Below are 18904 nucleotides of genomic sequence, written 5' to 3'. Positions count from 1 at the left end.
GTATATGCCAGCCCGCGGCCAGCTGGTCTCGGTGGCTGCTGCCCGACTTCAAAGATCCTAACTCGCGTGTCCTTGTATGGGTGTGTTCTAGGGTTTTTTGCTTACAGCCTGTTTTCTCCCACTGGAAAATTGCCTTAATTATCATCATTGTTTGTTTATTACATACTTTTTCAGCTTTTACCCTCATAATAACTTCCTTTGTCAGCACCTAAAATCAAAGCAGATAATCTCATCCACTGATCTTTGTCGTCTTAGATGCACTCCTAAAATTCTCTGAAACGTATTTTTGGATGTAGCCAGGGCATTTTGCCCTGGAAACATTATTCCATCTCTCTGTCTGTAGGAAGATAATGAAGCCCACAACCCTCTGGTATCTGCCCCATTCTGTTTGACCTAAACCTAAATAGTTTTATTTGTAAGATTTTTCTTTTTTTATGCTTTCATAAAGTTGGACAGTGAAATAATTTCTCAAGCAAAATTGCAAACCAGCTCACTTCTAAACAGAGATTCATTTGTAGACAAAAATGAAGTGGAACTGTGGGGGGGGGGGGGGTGGAGGGGGAGAGAAGGTGGGGTGGGGGAGCAGACCCAGGCAGGGGGTGGGTGTGACTCATGCAAAGGAGAAAGGCCAGGGCTGCATGTGACCTGCGTGAGGGGATGGACCAGATGTGAACTGTCCTCTTAAACGCTCACAGGATGATAGTGACTGCTTCGCCATCTTCAGATCCCCCAATGTGACAAGTTGATAGCTAAAGCCAGAAGACTGCTGGGCTGCATAGCAGGAATAACTAGTAAGAAAAACGAGGTGGTGAATGGCCTTGTACAGGTCCTTGGTGAGGCCTCACCTGGAGTACTGTGTTCAGTTCTGGAGACCGTAGCTCAAAAAGGATAGAGACAGGATGGAGGCGGTCCAGAGAAGGGCAACCAAAATTGTGTGGGGTCTGTATCAGAAAGACCTATGAGGAGTTGCTGAAGGATCTGAATATGTATACCCTGGAAGGAGAGGAGTTGCAGGGAGATACGATACAGATCTTCAGATACCTAAAAGGTTTCAATGATGTATGGACTTTGAACCTTTTCTGTTGAAAAACAAACAATAGAACTAGGGGTCATGAAATGAAATTCCAGGGGAGGGGGGGGGGGTTTGACTCAGAATCAATGTCACAAAATATTTCTTCATGGAGAGGGTGGTGGAGGCCTGGAATGCCCTTCCGAAGGAGGTGGTGAAGAAGAAAACAGTCAAAAAATTCAAAGGGGCATGGGATAAACACTGGATCTCTACAGGCTAGAGGACAGAAATGAGATAAGCGTGTAGGGAGCAACTTGCTGGTACGGTGGTTACTACCCTTAGAAGAAGGCATGGAGTTTACTACCCTTAACCAATATGCTTTGAGGCTTGGTAGTGCAGCTGCAACATTGCTCCCCGCTAAGATTGCAGGAGGGAAAGAGGAATTGGATTCAGACGACAATAGAGGGACTCAACTCCCATGGTCTGGGATACTGATATGCAGACATAAGGGAAAAAACACAAGACTGTTTCTACGGCCAAGTCCTAAAGGAAACAAAGCGTGCATGAGAGTAACTTGGTGAGGCAGTTACCACCCTTAACCATTAAGCCTTCATACTTTTGATGCAACTCCAACATTGCTCTCTGCCTCAACGGCAGGGGAAAAGGGGTATTGGGTTCAGACAGCAATCAATAAGGGCTCCAACTTTTACGGTCTGGGTAGCTGATAAGCATGGGGGTAACCTGTACAGAGCAGCAGTTACTGCCTTTAACAGAAGGCATGGGATTACTACCCTTAACCAATAAGCCTTGATGCTTTCAATGCAACTTTAACATCGCTCTCTGCTTCAAAGGAGGGGGAGGGTGGAGGGAAAGAGGAATTTGGATTCAGAGACAACCAACACAAGCCATGACTTTTATAGTCTGGGGTACTGATGTGCACACATTAAGGAAAAAACACAAGACTGCTTCTATGGCCAAGTCCATAAGCAAAGCACGTCAAGCAGCACTGACTGATACATGAGGTAATCTGCACGGTGCGGCAGATACTACCATGGGAAGCTTGCTGGGCAGACTGGATGGATCTTTTCTGCTGTTATTTCTTTACTTCTGTGTTTATCTGTCTCCTTTGCAAATGTCAGCAAAAGAGTAGCGCTCTCGATTATCTCAGAACTCGATTGCTCTAAGAAAGCATAGAGATCTAAATTAGGAGAAGGAGAATCCACCTGACTAATACTTGGTGCTTTCTTACATCTAATAAATAATACTTTGGTAATCTCAGGAACCCATCTCTTTAGAAACTTCAAGAAATTCTAAACAGAATTTCTTTAACATTTCTTTTGGAGAAATTTGAGGGCATTTAGGAAAACTTAAGAAACGTAAGTCCTGAGTTGATTTCCAACACTTTCCAGTTTTTGATGTATCTAATTAATGCTGCATCACAATCCCCAGGTTTGGCATGATGTTTTTCAAGTGCAACTAACTTCTCAGTATGATCTTTTCTCATCTGGGAATGCTCACACATAGGAGAGGATATACTGTGGACTTCTTCAATAAAGAATCAAACTTAGGAGAAACCGATTGGTCCATTTTGGTAATGGCTGATCACAAAGCTTCCATTATTATTACAGCAGACTTTTCCACTGGAAGGCAACCAACCAATCAAGGCTCAGTGAAATTACTAGGAAAGAACCTCTTGATGGGGCCTCTGCCCATCCTCGGTGGGAGAGGGAGTAGATGCATATAACCTTCCCCAACTCACCGACAGAGACACCTAAAGCTGACACAGCCTGCCAAGGGATAGACCCAACGAGACTCGGAGAGACTCCAGTCCCATTGTGAAGGGAGCTAACAGCTGAGACCAACACCAATTGTGGTTGAAAAAAATTATCATTAGTCACCTGAGAAGAAGAAAAAGGAGCTCCCAGCTCGGATGGGAGAGAATGGAGTTTTCCTTTTCTCTTCTTCCCCATACTGGGACAACAGGAAACTGAAAGAGACGCCAAAATAAATCCCCCAGGGGTGCATCTCTTTGGCATGTGGCTTAAGCGTGCCACTTTTTATGCTCCGAGGCAGGTCCAGATGGCAAGGGGGGGGGCAGCAGAGCGAGGCAGGAGAAAACGAGCAATTGATATTAGTCTCTCTCTCTGCATATGGTTTTATTCATACAAAAATATTGTCAATAGGAATCTTCTTATTTCTGAAAATTACTATTTTGAGGTAGCTGTGTAAGGCTGTCCCCAAAGTTACTGAAGTTCTTGCAGTCATGTAAAGGAATGGCTTTGCCCATTAGCATGCATTACTTTTAATTCAGATACCTGGCATCTCTGTATCCCAGGCTTTATCCAAAGACCAAAAATAACCAGCTGCAGCTTCTGCCTAGATCAGTCAACAGATGGTAATTAAGAAATGCAGGCACAAACATCTTCCACTTTTCAACGTGTATACTGTCAAAAAATCAGAAGTTGTCAAAGCTGCCAGAAACCTGGCAATCACTATTCCTGCTACTGCTGTAAATGATGTCCCTGGATCTCTTGAACACCAGCACGCACAACATCTAGGGCAACTGTAGAATACGGGTAAAGCAAACGAAAGCTGGACAAGATGCTGAGTGAACAGTTCATGGTCTAGAGCAGTGGTCCCCAAACCTGTCCTGGAGGGCCACCAGCCAGTCGGGTTTTTGGGATATCCTCAATGAATATGCATGAGAGAAAATTTACATGTTATGGAGGCAGTGCATGCAAATTTTCTCTCATGCATATTCATTGAGGATATCCCAAAAACCCGACTGGCTGATGGCCCTCCAGGACAGGTTTGGGGACCACTGGTCTAGAGTCTTTCCTAGTCCGACTCTCCAGTGTCTGACAAGCAGCCTCTTCCACATCTCACCATTGGACTAGATGCTGATATCCGCTGCAAGTGCTGGTCATATTTCATAAGTCTTTCCAGCCACGCTCACAATTGCAGCATGCTACTGCCGAAATCATTTATAGCAAGTTGACAAATGGCCCTCTGGTGAAGGCGTATTGTATCGTGTATATATATCGTTGGCTACTCTACGGTCTTCCAGACTTCTCCAGCCCAGGGTGTGGTAGGTTGAGCAACACAAGCCATATGTCTCATCAGTGTCAATAAAGTTTCTTTAGCCCTGGTTATTTGATCATTTTGCTTTTCAACATTCTTTTGTGTAAGGAAAAGATAAACTTTCCTTGTAGGACAATCCCTTTTCCCCTTTAATTTAGTTTCCCTTCTATAAACCCTTTCTAGATACTTGAAATCTTTCCTTAAGGCCTAGGAATATACAGTTGTTTAACATGAGCCAAATAAGTTTTATGGACTGGTTAGTGACTAGCTGAGATGAGACAAGCAGAGAAAGTGGGTAACTAAAAGAGACAAAGGTCAAGATTTATAAAATATTTGTGGGAAAATAGTGTGTGTGTGGGGCGGGGGGGAACGACTGGCCTTAGCATTTTTTGCTGCCCAAGTTACAGAGATCTCCTCTTCCTCCCTTATGGATAAGGCCCCAACTTAACAGAACCTCCACAGGAATTTACTTGCTACTGCCGAACTGCAATAAACTGCCTCTCAGTCTCCAGAATGCTGACCGCTTCCACCCCCTGGCCCCATTGAAGCCAATCACTTCCAACAATAGGACTTCTGCTGCTCCTTTCGCCTCCCACTCAGCTCCAAGGAAATGGGCATGTGGAGCCTGAAAAGTGAGCATTGGTGTCGTGGTTGCCTCCACTGACTCTGCTCCCTGTCACTGCTCGCCTGGCTTGGTTAACTAGGCTGGTAAGGATCTCTTTCTTCTTGTACTGAAGTTCAAGAACAGTTACTGCCAGCAAGCACATATATGGTCTCTTAAAACCGAGCCACATGGCACCAGCACAGTGACAATAGCTATTTGGGTCCAGAGGACAAAATAATTTGGGGTAAATGGCACCCAATATAGTCCTTATTGATCGAAACCCATCAGTGTTCCATTTTTTCCCCAAGATGTGTGCTCCAGTCTAACAGTTTTCTGAATTTTGTTTAACATTCTTCAGAAACCCTGAAAAATCTCTCAATAATCTTGGTGTTATGAAACCTTCAAGAAGTGCTTAATTTTAATTGCCAATCTTAGTGATACTTGAATTTCTCTTCAGCTCCTTCCCCAAGACCTAAAACCCTTACACTCCTCCAATGATTCATTCTGTCTTTGTAGGTTAGTTTGTTTGTTTGATTTATATTTTTGCATGGATCATGTTTGAAATAGCCTTCTTGTTTATTTTAAGTCTTTCACTTGGTCAAGTCCCGTTTAAATATTTTAGTGTCCCTTCCTTAGAACACAGAATCAGAGGCCATTCTGTGATTATATTCAATTTTGTGAAACCGCTCATCTGCTTTAACTTCCAACTCTTCTAGGGTGAGGAATAGAGTTTCCATATTTCCTTTACAATATTGAACTTTTTAACTGGCAGGGTTTTTCTGGACTCGCCAGGTTTGTTGGGTGCTCTCCTGTGTGATTTCATAGACTCGGTAAGAGCAAACCCCTCCAGTCGCCTGGCCAGTAAATTTGCTTCTTCCTGCACCAAGACTTGACTTTTGCTTTGATTCACCACTTTTGGTGGATGCTTGCAAACTGAAAAATTGCTGATGCGTCTTTCCACTCTGGTACTTCAGTGCCAATCCCAGTTCAGTCCCTACCTCCAGTTGGTTACATATTGGCTCAGTGTCAGCATCTTAATGACTTTGTAGATATATTTAAAATAAAATTAGTTTTATATGGTCCCTTGCCCAAGGTACCATATAGTAAATATGCACAGAGCAGAAGTAACAAAGTTAAATAAATCAAACAGGAGCCAGTATAATATCCAGGTTTTGCAATAACCATGGAAAGCATGGAATTAGGGTTGCTTACATTTATCCAAGGTGTCACACAAAGAGTAGCAGAAGGCTGGAATGTCTCATTCTTCCCAAACAGACCTGCCAGGTGTACAAGTGGATTTTGAGGTCTTTTTAAGGCAATCACTCAGATCTAGATCCAGTTCTTCCCTCCCCATCATTCTGCAACATTAACATTATCTCCCACCTCAAACCAGCCAGCACTTGGAGATGCTAAACAGAGTAAAATGAAGCTGTGCTCAGCTCTGAGAACACACAGTGTGTGACCAGTCTCCATGTTCATTTTGCCTCGCATTCCCTTCTGAAGAATCCAGGATTTTAGGCGCTAAGTGGGCAGTCAGGGTGTTGGATACTGGGCTGTAGCTGACTGACTGGGGACAACAGGCTCTGGCAGATCTGAAGAGGTCTGCCTAATGATTTGGATGCACCTCTCATTAGTGGGGGGGGGGGGGTGGTTTGTTTGTTTTTTAGGGACATGTCAGTGACAAATGTCTTTACCAGCTATACCGTGCTGATTCCAGTGTTGAAACATTTCAGTTGATGACTTGCAATTCAGCTTTGTATTTTCAGTCTCCATGTGTCCCACATCGGCTAGAAATGTGTTGGCCAGTTAGGGTTGGTTCCATATCATAAGGAACAGGCTAATCCAGTTCTGATTTTACTCTATTGCATGCAGGGACTTGTAGTTCCGATTTTCTTAGGTAAATCAGTGGGGCAACCAGAACTTACAAGTTCCTGCATGCAGTGGAGTAAAACCAGGACTGAATTAGTCTGTTCTTATGACGTGGAGCCAGGTGGCAACCCAAATGTCAGTTTGAGGCAGCTATGGGAAACAAGGGACAGCATAGATCAGCCAGCCTGCAATATTTTTTATCATTTAGTTTATTTTATTTTTTTAGTAACAGTCTAAGTTTCTGGGTTCTTTAGAAGAGTGTCCAAAGATTTCCTTATGGGACCCAACAGAGAATAAAAATATTTGGCTGAACTGTAGGTAAACATTGTAAGGCTTTTCAGTTGGAACCAACATGGGACAGCTGACATGGTATTTATCCTTGAGCAGCCAGTGATTCCAGACTCTTCAGAAAGGAATCTGGGGAGTTTCTTATGGGATGAAAAAGAGGCTGATTCTTCTGCAAAGAAAAACAAAGATGTCTAAAGTCGACAATTTCAAGCCAGAGAGTGCAGCATCAGCACTGTGGAAATGCACGAATCTATCATTAAGGAAGAAAACTTTGACAGTTCATTTAGGGACTCATTTAACAAAGGTGCATTAAACGCTGAATTTGATGTTGTAACACACAACGAATCTGGATTAATGCACGTTATTAGTAACATGCATAAGCCTCAGTGATAACGCAAAAAAAAAAAAAAAAGATTAATGCGAGCGAATTATTAAGGAGCTGTCAAATGCAAATCATCTCATTAATATCAAAATGCATAATGCAAATCACCATTAAGCTTTGTGATTTGTATTAAGCCAACTAAAGTTAGCCGCACCTCAAGAGGGAGGTAGTTAACTTGGACAGAGAACACTGGGAAGCTAAGGCGCCTGCTGATTCTCAGCCACACCCTGCCCTCCTCGGGCAAAGAAGGGGCTTGTAGCCCTGGCACATGCACTCAATCCCCTTCTCCACCCCACATCCTGCAGATTGCCGTGGCTCTTCAAAATGGTGCCAGCTGACCTGAGGCACCCTTCTGCATTGAGACGTCATGCAGCCGAGATCTGACAGTGAGCTGGTTGGACGCAGGGATTTGATGCACCCTCACTGTCACCAGGCTTTTTTGCAGTAGGGGGGGGCAGAGAAGAAGACTGGTGCCCTACTTGTTTTCTCTGTGTGCAGGCTGCCTCACAAGCACATCCGGCCCTGGGCATTGAGCAAAACAACCTACATTCACCCCTAAAATCTCTGAAGCAGCCTGATTGTAAATCGATCTGTTGAAAAAGACCTGGATAGCAAACGTTTGGGGAAGTAAAGGAAAAGTTCTATCAACCCCCACAACTGCCATGGTCTGAATACCTCTTTCTTTAAAAATGAGGAGGGAGGCAAAGCAAAGCTACCCCCCCCCCCCTCCCTTTCAGTACACTTTTGAGGTAAGAGGTTCTGCATCTCCAGTGGAGACGTTAGCCCATGGTTCACACCTACAAAGAACCATAAATTTGTAAAGTAGGCCAGCCACTGAACAGAGGCTTTCAGGCCTGGTAGAATACGAGAGCCTGCCTTTAAATGCTAAGCAGGAAACGCTTGATGGATTGTGAAAGGATAGATAGAGCTTCTCTTACTGTTAGTTCCTTTAATGGTACTAGCACAGTTACGACAGATGAACTGATTTATGATTTAATTAAAAAGACTCACCCATGCCACATAGGTAGGTAGCTTTTGAAGCACCATGGATCTGTATCTGGTTTTATGGGACGGTAATATCCATGCTCTGCATTCAATGGTGGTTTTCTCTTTCTTTTCTTTTTTTGTGGGGGTGGGTGCAGATTCATTTGCCTACAGCACACTCCAGTGAAAGCCAGAAGGAACCAAACCGAGCTGAGAGCGAAGAGGGCAAGAGAGGAAAGCATGAGGAAGAACCTTCCGTCTCCAAGCGAGTGGAACCGGCCAGGATCAGGATCTTTGAAGGGGGGTAGGTAATTTTGCCCCGGTGGTCGCTTTCCTGTCATTGCATGTCACGCACAGTCATTGGCGCAGAACAGATAACTTCAGTTTCATTCCTTTTAAGAAAATGCATTTTGTTTTGAGTTACAGAAGTAATGCCATGCAACAGCTGTTTTCCTGCTGTTACCCCCATGTGGCATCAGTGCAAACACTACCAACTTTCATTAAATTGCATGCAAATCCCTAATTCCTCTCCCGTTCCACTCCAGAAGTAACAGAGTGACACGGAAGTAAATGACCAGCAGAATCCTGATATGTAACAAAATATAAATTACTTTAATATTTTGGATTGTTGCAGATTTTAGACGTTCTTGCACGCATGTGTTTGCAAAAAGGGCCAGATATGTGCCTGTGTGAGGACTCGCACGGTGTTTGTTTGGGTCTTAAAGTCATCTAACAGTTAACTAACCTATAATAAAAGGTCTGTGGTCCCATCACCACATGGTGATGACTGGGGCCTCCTGGCAGTTGGGAGCTTCAAATACAGCAGAAGAAGGGAGGAGACGCTATCTTTGGTGGTAGTTGCAGGGTTCCCAGTACTAATGCTGGGGCAGTTGAGGGCTTACCCTGCTGATTCCAACCCCTTTTGTTCTACCCGTGCACCAAGGCTGCTAGCTTTCACAGGACATTGAATGTTAATGACTCATCCTTTATGGGGAAACAAAGTAAATCACCTTGTGACGTTTTTGATCAGTGAGGCAGGTGCGAAATAGAAATATTTTAAAATAAATAAATCAAGGATTCAAAGATCGGTAGCTTGATTTCTCTCCGCATAGCTAGGAGGATAGTTTTTCCTGGAATCAACTTGGTTAGTCCTAGCAATAGGCACTTTGCGTGCTAAGGTGCATCAACAGATAAAGCAGCTGAATGCATTACTGCACCCAATAGGGTAAAAATTGTTAGACTGTGCTGCACAGTCAAAGAGAAATGGCAATTCACTGCAGGTTCTCAGGACTGGATCTAAAGAGAGGATGCTTGGCTCACTAGATACAGGGAGCAAGACTTTTCTTTTGCCTTTTTTTTCCTACACGTTAACGTACGGAGTATGCCCCCCCAATTCACTGCACTTCATTCTTACCCTCAGGAAGTCAGCCTTGTTCGCTTCGACTCGTCTTTCTTAATCTCACATTCATTCACAGCAAAGTGCTCTACCGTTGCACCATTTAGATGTAACAAGACGCTTCAGGAAAGTATGTCGTCATACCAAACCTGCACCGACTAGCAATGCAATAATTCTCTTGGGGTGTTGGGGCACAGGATCTGTGAAAAGAAATGTTCCTGGGCCCCTCCTTCAGATCTAGGCATGTGATTCATGCTGGGTCTGGGGTTCTGTGTGAGTGAGCTGGGAATGTAACTCAGGTCTCCTGCTTTAAAGGGCTTAAGTACCTATCTGCTGGCCTACTGCTGACTTCTTTGGACGGTTCTTGGCACAACTACTGAAAGCAGGACCACAATGCTGACTTAGGTCTTTATCCTAGACCTCTGTGGTGTCTTTGGCTTGGGTGTTTATTTGAGCACTATTCCTCCTCCTTTGACAAAGCAACCATGGGCCAAACTTTGTAAATGCTCTCTTCAGTAGGGTTTCTGCAGTTTTAAGCTAAATTTGTTTGTTTTACAGAGCTGTAGTTATGGTAGTCAAAAAAAAAAAAAAAAATGAGAGAAATATTTCTGTCAGTAAAAGTTGGAATCTCCTAATTCTAGAAAATGTAAATTGTACTTGCTAACTTTCTTTTCTTGAGATACCAGATTTTAATAATACTTGCCTTGGCCAGGGTTTTTAGTCTTTATAAGTAGCAGTGTGGAGCCTTGGTTGTGTAGACAATTAAAACCTTTTTATACTGATTTCTTTTATTGAACCAACCAAGAAATAAAAAACGATGTTCTAAAGTACAGACATTCGAGGCCTACAGGCCCTCCTAGGCTTCTGTTTAATCATCTCTTTGCATCTCTTTTTGTTGTTATTGTTGGTCCGATATATAAGGTATTGCGACCAATCAAGACTCAATGCAGTAAAATCGCTCCAAAAAACAAAACAAAAACCATGTGTTTTCTTTGAAACCTCCCCTCTCCTTGTTTGCTGTAGGACTTATCTGGTTGTGGTGAAAGTTCCCAGTGTAAGCTAGAGATTACGTTGCGCTTTCTCATATATTCAGAGTGCCTGCCGCTTTTGTAGATGATTTTTTATTATTCTATTAACATTGAATTTCATCTTTTTCATTAATGTTTTTATAACTTTGATAATTCTAACTGCACAACTTTCACCCTTTCTTCCTTTATCAGGGGGTGGGAGCAGTTCTGACTTTTTTTTTTTTTTTTTTTTTAAATGAGGAAATACATATTTCTTGTAAATGCCTTCTTTTTCTGTTTCCATTGCCAAAAAGTTAAATAATTCCAACCCTCTATAAACGAAGAATCTTATTTCTGTGAAGTCAGCAAAATCTGTTTCCCCTAACCTCAGAGGGTTATCTCTTGTTCAATTTGTTGATCCTAAGTTATAAGGATCGCCAGGGAGATCCCTTTTAGGGTACACTAATATCTTTGTATGGAATAGTTAAATCCTGTCAGTTGGGAGCCAGCTGTTTACTTGGGAGTGTTACTGTACAGATCAGGAATGAGATACAGGGCCAGATGTGGTTGCCTTCGTAGTAAACTCGAAAGGCCTCGCTTTAAAATTGAGCACAGGAGTAAAGTCTGCGAGAGGACAGGGCCAAGTGTAGTCATCAACGCAAATATCTTTCTTGTAGGGTGAGAAGCAAAATGTGGGAGGCCAGAAGCCCCCCAGATACTCAGTGATTGATTGCAGCCGGGGAGTTCTGCAGAGCTGAGTCACAAAGCAATTTCAATCCTAGATGTGGAACCTCCTGAGAACGTATCAAGCTGTAAGTTTTACAACATTTCCCATGGAAATCTGTATTGAAACAAACATTTTGATGATGATAATTCTAATCATAGTTGTTTCTGCTTTAACCTGCGTGAGCCCCTCCTACAACCCTGTATCCCTCTTTTTTCATAAAACTGGCTATTCTGTCTGACATCTATTATACTCTGTACCTTGCCGCCATTAGAAAATAGTTTTTTTTTTCCTGATGGCTTTTGTAAGTCCTGCTTCATAAATAAATAGAAAGGACTCCAACAAGCATCAGTGTTAAATATATCATAAGGAAAGTCCCAGCAGTATGGAAAGAGGGCGCAGTTACTATTGACAAAAAAGGGGTGATGCTAGGGGAGGAGGGTTACAAAGGAAAGTCAAGGCATTTGAGAAGCTAGGCTGGTCCTGAGGAAAAATAAACCCTAGGAGGTCCATATTCAACCCCATTTGTCTGGCTAATTTTGGACTTTGCGAGACAAATAGCAGTATTTGAAAATCCTGCCATGCTGATCGGCCCCAAGTTAGTTGGATAACTTTGCGGCTGGAGTGCTCTGGGTTGAGAGCTGGCTCTCCGGTTAAGCTAGCTGGATAAATGCCGATTTTCAGCGTAATCTGACTAATACAGCCTTATAACCTTTGGACTGCCAAAGAGCCATTTTAAAGTTAGCCAAATAACTTTGACACAGCGGGGTATATTCAGCAGTGCAGCCAGCGTCTGAATATGGACCTCTGGATATCTTAAAAGAGGACATTTTGCTGGGTATTTTAAAAGAGGAAATATTGCTCTCCGAGCATCACAGGGTCCTCCTTCCCATTTTGCACCCATGGCTCTCGGTCTTTACCAGAGCCAGAGGTTTATGGGTGCAGAGGTGTGAGAGAGAACTGATTTGCTGTGCATTTCTAAACGTCACACAGTGACTGATGTGCTTGACATTGGGAAAATAATGTGTTAACAACAGTTCAGTGAACTAAGTGAGAGAATTTCAAAAGTTTGAATGTGTGTCTTTAGGTTAGTTAATTACACTGTTGGTTTATTCCTCCAGCTCTGTTTGCTCTGTAGGATGAGAACTGGTGCACCTTTTGTTAAAAAAAAACAAAACAAAAAAACATATAAAATAATTTTTAAAATGTTGAAAATAGGAGCAGGTACAAGACAGCATTCTCTGAATCTCAGAAGTAACCGTGGGGAATCTTAGGCTGCTGAGGAAATGATGTTCTGGTGTGGCTGGATTAGCCTTTGTCATTTTAGTCACTCGACCACACGGGGTGGGGGGGGAAAACAAAGCCAAAAGTAAAAAGGCAGCATTTTATCTTGTAATAATGCAGTATGCAAGGACCTTTGAAAACAAAGACCTATTTATAACCCCAAAAAATAAACCAGACACAGTACAAGCCCCTTGCTTTCAGAGCTCTTTGACAAGGCTCTGATTTCAGGTAACATTATCGGCATCATTTTATATATGTTGCCAAAATAATAGAGAGAATAATCTAAAATAGAAAGGTGGGAAAAAAATTACAAAATGGTGATAAGTAAAGGTATGGGTTGTAGAAAGCTGGGTTCTGTGAAACCTGTGCAATGCTGACAGCCTAGCGAGCGCTCAGCCACCTTTCCTGAAGAAATGCCGCCGCAGGCTTCAGCAGAATCCACCTGGAAGGGTTCTCGTTCCAGCTTTCGTATTATATCCTCACATGCTGCACCCTTTTTGTAGGAACTAAACTGAAGGCCGAGTTTCTTCCCTACTCAGGTGAGCAGAATTGAGCAGAGACACTCGTGGTGGCGAATCCCGTGGGTTTTGCACATTCTGTCTCTGAGCTACGTTGACTTTCATAGATGGTTAGTGCTCTGTGAGGCCTGTAGCTTGCGCACTAGTCCTCAGTCGACCCACTACCGCTCTCGTGCTAAAGCGGTACATGTGCTGAGGACAGAAGACCTTTTCCGCCATGCGGTTTGACAAGAGTCTTTGCCAGGGTTTATGGTGAAACCTGTCTCTCCTCTGCGGACACGCTCTGCTGCCTGTCTATGCTGTTGCAGTTCAGGAACACAGTACGTGCACCCACGGGGGGGACTAGCCTCTGGCATCAAGCAGAGCAAATCGCACCAAATTCCACAAAAGACTACAGCTAGTAGAGGGGCAGCCGCTGTGACAGGTGGCTGCTGGGGAATGATGCTTTCAGCGTTGGTTTCCTTTTGCTTGCTGCGGGGGGAGGGACCCCGGATGATGATACCAGAATAGCAGATGGGTTTAATACAAATAGATATTATTCCCCCTTTCCCACTTTGGCTGGCTGTTTGCTACATTAGCTCAATTCACTGTGGTTAATTCTTGATGAACAGAGGTCATGGGAGGGATTTGTACCTGTGTGGGCTGCTGTTTATTCCCTTGAACAAGTGATACACAGACATTTTGATTCAGAATGATTCAATTTTTTTTCCCAGTACGTACAGATAAGGGGACGGGACCGTCTGTCAAGAGGAACTTCTCTAGGTGTTTGACTCCCACTAAAAATAAAATGGAGCAGACTCTTTCCATTGGTATGGGACATTTCTGTCAGAAGGATTTTCCTCCTCAATTTGCCCAGACTATGCAGTACAGATTGATGAGCTCATGGGGGAGAAAAAGGGAGGATATTTTATTTTGCCCAGATGTTGTTACATTGGAAGGTTAAAGTTGAGTTTGTAAAATCCTACATGCGTAAAAATTATTATATATCGAGTAATTAGCCTCTACTCGTGTATTCCATATCTTACAAAAGTCCAATTTATGTGCATATTTTCACTTTTGCGCGCTCAAATACGTGCATAAAAAGAGAAGCGGTCTGGGGTGGGGTGTGTAGTTATGCACGAAAGTTGCTATTTTGAAAGACGTGTACATACATTTTTACACTTGTTAATTATCTGATAATTGTGCAGTACTGACTGGATGGGAAGTCTGGGTGAACTGGGAGGAGTTCAGATTGAAAAACCAAGAGGGTCTCAACTTGGAGAAGGCCTGGGCAAACTGGTGAATTAATTAGTTAAATTGGTAATTTTGCTTACACATATGTTTTAAAATACACCCATTTACACATGTAAATCCGAACTTACGTAAGTTCTATTTTATTTTTGCACGTAATATGTACGTGTGTATATTTTTTAAATATTATGTAAAGGAGTGGTCCTAGTCTAGTCCATCCTAAATCCTACAGGGAGCTAGAGCTCTGTAGGCAGGATCCTGCTGGGAGGGGGATACGAGTGTGAGCCTGGCTGGGATCAGGAGGCCTCGAGTCCCCAGGAGCAGGAGCTCCTGAACTCTGTCTGCATGAGGGTTTTGTAGACATATACTTCTAAGAAGGTAGGCAGTCTACTAATGTTTGTTTGACTATGAGAATAAAGTTTAAGTTGCATGAAGAAAGGCTGCAGTCAGCTTGGTTTCTGTCTCCAGCCTGTTAAGATTGGCTCGGCTATCCAACATATGGTGTCAGTTTGGGGATTTTCCTCTACACTTTGCACAGAAAAAAACAGAGTCTCTAAGGGGAGAAAATAGAAGAAAGAGAAAGTTTATGGTTTGTGTTCTACGTAAAGAAGTGGATTTGAAGCAGAAGAAGTGCTGATAACGCAGAGCACAGAAGTTTTGAAGCACTATGGCTCAAAGAAGAGCACAGGAAAAAAAAAATGTCTTTAAAACAGAGATGGTCTTTGGGAACTGTAGGGAGTTCAGGTTTGCGTTTATAGCAAGTAAGGAGACCAGCTCTGCTTGCTTTGTCAGAGAAACCCAGTGAGAAGCAGGTTTTGTGTTTTTTACCTCTGCACAAACAGGAAGAAAAAAAACCAGTGTGCCAGGAACAGGGCATGGTCCCTACAGAAAGTGAAGATGCCTGAAATTGTGAGCATGTGTGCACAGGACGTGACCTCCAACAGCAACCTGAGCTACACTGAGCACAAAAGGCAGCCAAGTGAAAGTATGACTGAGCTAAATATGCAAGTATTGATTCAGAGGCTCCAAGAAAGATGAAGGTAGCTGTAAGAAAGTTCCCTAAAACATCAGGCTGCTTGGGTGCATGCCTGGAAGGACTGGGATGCAAAAGCAGTGCTCTTAAATCCCAACTTGGCAGGAGTAAAACCAGGACGGGGCTCAGTACCACTAAAAGTAGAGGGAGCACAACAGGGTAAGTAAGTCACATGACTGTAGCTCTAGTTTTCAGAGGGATACCACTTCAGAGGAAGCTGAGAACGGAAAATGGGCAGAAGCCAGAGCAGTCCCTGCGTGTCAAGAGCAGGCAGAGAGGAAGGCAACTGAGCAGGAGGAAGGCAAGGTGAAAGCACCTGCAGTGACTGAATGAGATATCAGAAAGCTCATGGTGGAGTTTCATAGCCTGGCCTAAAAGAGACAACACAGATTGCCCAAAAGGGGGTAGTACAGAATGGCCTGCTGGATGTAGCACTAATTGACCTATGGAAGGCAGCATGAAGGAGCCAGAGAGGGGTGCAGAGGAGAGGCCTGAGAGAGAACCTGCAGGCTGGCCAGACAGAGGCACAGCAAAGGAACCAGAAAGTGGTGCTGTGGAATGACTAGAGTGTGGTGATCATGACAGCCCAGAGAAGTCTCAAGACACTGGAGGAAGAGGATTGGAGAGCACTCACAAAACAGTGCAAGAAAACCCACCATGGGAATATCCACATGAAGTCCAAGGAATCCGGCCAGGGAAGGAGTGGGACTCGGAGCCATCAATGGACTCAGTTAAAAGACTTGGGGGTACAAGGTGTGTTGTGGTGATAGTGCTATCTGGGGTATCCCTAATATGTGGGGGTGATCTTGACCTGAGGAACCCTGACCCCAAGCCTAGCTGGTGGGAGGCCAGAGGAAAGGGAGTGGAGAGTTGTCACTTCCCTGGATGGGATCCAGGGAGAGTTAAAACACTTGTCCCAATACTGGGTCCAAGCTGAAGAGGAGGGTATGTGAAGGAGTGGCCGTAAAACCCCTCCTTAATCTGAGAGGGACCAGCATCTGGCCTGGTCCAATTAAATCCTATAGTGAGAGCTCTGTGGACAGGACCCTGCTGGGATAAGAGTGTGAGCCCAGCTGGTATCAGGAGGCCCCACGTCTCCAGGAATAGAAGCTCCTGAACCCTCTCTGCCTGAAGGTATTGTAGAAGTATACTGCTAAGAAGGTAGGCAGTCTACTAATGTTTGCTTGACTGTGAGAATAAAGTTTAAGTTGCATGAAGAAAGGCTGTGTATTCAGTGTGGTTTCTGCCTCTAGCCTGCGAAGATTTGCTTGGCTATCCCAAAATGGTAAAGTACGCGTATTCAATGCATTGAAATATGTGGTCTTACATGCAGAACACAGACTAAAGAGACCATAAAATATAAGTAGAAAGGTGCAAATTCAACTTGAAACCGCAACAAGCCAGATTCTGTATGCAGTGCAACAATGGAAAAACAAAAACATTCCGCATAAAACATCAAACAATAAAATCAAGAAATATAAAATGTCATCATAAAAAGACTATACTCATAGAAAGAATAAATATTTCTAAATAGCTGATGAAAAGAATATCCAGTAATTAAAAACTCATATAAAAATTATTTTAAAAATTTCCCAAACACCAATAAAATATTTCAAAACAGCAGATACAATAAATAATACCTAATAATTTATTTATTTATTTAACACTTTTTTATACCGACCTTCATAGTAATAACCATATCGGATCGGTTTACATTTAACAAGGGTATAACTGAAAGCGTAACTAAATTAAATTAAACAATAGAGGTGAATAAGGCAAAGTTACATTAAACAAGGAGTAAGAACTTGGAAGCTTACGTAGCTGGAAGAAAGTAAAGGCAGGTAATAATCAAGAAATACAATAGAGAATACGGGTTAAAGCTTAAGGTGCTTTAACCTAGAAGTGCCATAGTCCATCGTTCGTGAAGATCAAAGACCATCGTCCAGGTAAGAGAAGGGCAACTAGTGATTGTCTGGGGGATCCCCGAAGGCTTGGTGAAAGAGCCACGTCTTGAGTTTTTTTTCTGAATGTTAAAAGGCAGGGTTCCAATCTGAGGTCTGAAGGGATATTATTCCAGATAGATGGGCCTGCAATCGAAAATGCTCGGTCTTTGGTCTAGGAGAGGCATGTGGCTTTAGTCGGAGGAAATTTCAGAGTTCCTTTGTGAATATCTCTAGTTGCTCTGTTGGAGGAGTGTAGATTGAAGGGGAATTCAAGATCGAGTTGCAGTTGATGGTGGATGAATTTGTGTATTATGGTGATTGATTTGTATAGAGTTCTAAAATTCACTGGTAACCAATGTAGGTTTCTGAGGATGGGAGAGATGTGTTCACCACGGCTGGTGTTGGTCAGCAATCTCGCTGCGGCATTTTGTATCATCTGCAGTGGTTTGGTGGTAGATTTGGGGAGGCCTAGGAAGAGGGCACTGCAGTAGTCTATCTTAGCGAATAGCAACGCTTGGAGGACTGTCCTGAAGTCATAGAAAAATAGGAGTGGTTTGAGACGTTTTAGAACCTGTAGTCTGTAGAAGCAATGAAAACAAATAAGGATTAAAAAAAAATCCCCCGCTCTCTGTACCTGGGAACCTTTTTCTAGTCACCCTGAGATTGTCATGAATTAGTGTGGGGGAGGAGTAGGAGGGAGTGTGCAAAAACTTTTCCTCTCTCACATACACACATGCTCTCTCAAACACATACATACATACACTATATGGCATCATGAAATGTTTTCATGCACATTGTCCCAGTACTAAGTTCAAAACAAAAGTCAGCTCATATTAGGATCTTCACTGAAGTCGCTTACAAAGGGTAAGGGTGAAAAGTAGGAAACATTAAGTCAGGGATCAAGACAAAAACCAATGTTATGGGAAGGATCTGGGTGAAATGAAGAGCAAGGAGGAGGGATCAGGAGCAAAAGGGGAAATTTGGAATCGATTTGAAAGTCCATCTTCAGATGCCGGCCAGCTAAACTTGCCTAGCTAACTGAGGCACATCCATGCCGCTGAATAAACCCTGTTATTTTAAAGTTAGATGGATGGGTTTGCTCTTCAGCTGTCTGAAAGTTATATAAGTCAGATAATGCTGAAAATTGGCTCCACTTGAGAAGATAGCATGATAACTTTGTATCTGGATAAAAATTCAAGTTTGGATTTAGCCAGACAAACTTTGCTGAATCTGGACTTCACGGTTCTTACCCTAGATATTTTTTAAAATAAACTTCAAGCTGACCTCCACAATATGATATTGTCACAATATGACGTTGGACTGAGGTTTCCTCGGGATTAGCATAAGAAAGTGTCTGTTCACAGAAGGGGTGGAGGATACATGAGGCAGCTGCCCACCAGAGGAAGTATGGCAAACATGATGCTTGAAATTTAAAAATGCCTGTGACAAAAATAGAATTGCCAGGTTCTTGTGGCCTGGTTTTTGGCCTGTTGGAAACAGGATGCTGGGCTTGATGGACCCTTGGTCTGTCCCAGCATGGCAATTTCTTATG

At 43.1% G+C, this 18904-nt stretch overlaps 1 protein-coding gene across 6 annotated transcripts in view; it reads left to right on the top strand.

The window, feature by feature from the left end:
* HIVEP3 (human immunodeficiency virus type I enhancer binding protein 3) overlaps nt 1–18904 on the top strand; it is a 272282-nt gene that overhangs the window by 224018 nt on the left and 29360 nt on the right. For all 6 annotated transcript variants that reach the window (XM_029619610.1, XM_029619605.1, XM_029619607.1 and 3 more), the window contains one exon: nt 8376–8521. In XM_029619610.1, coding sequence (XP_029475470.1) covers nt 8376–8521 — 146 coding nt within the window. The remainder of the gene's footprint in view (nt 1–8375; nt 8522–18904) is intronic.

This window comes from Rhinatrema bivittatum, chromosome 11 (assembly GCF_901001135.1).
Source record: "Rhinatrema bivittatum chromosome 11, aRhiBiv1.1, whole genome shotgun sequence".
NCBI lineage: Eukaryota > Metazoa > Chordata > Amphibia > Gymnophiona > Rhinatrematidae > Rhinatrema > Rhinatrema bivittatum.
This window is presented reverse-complemented; position numbering and strand designations above follow the sequence as displayed.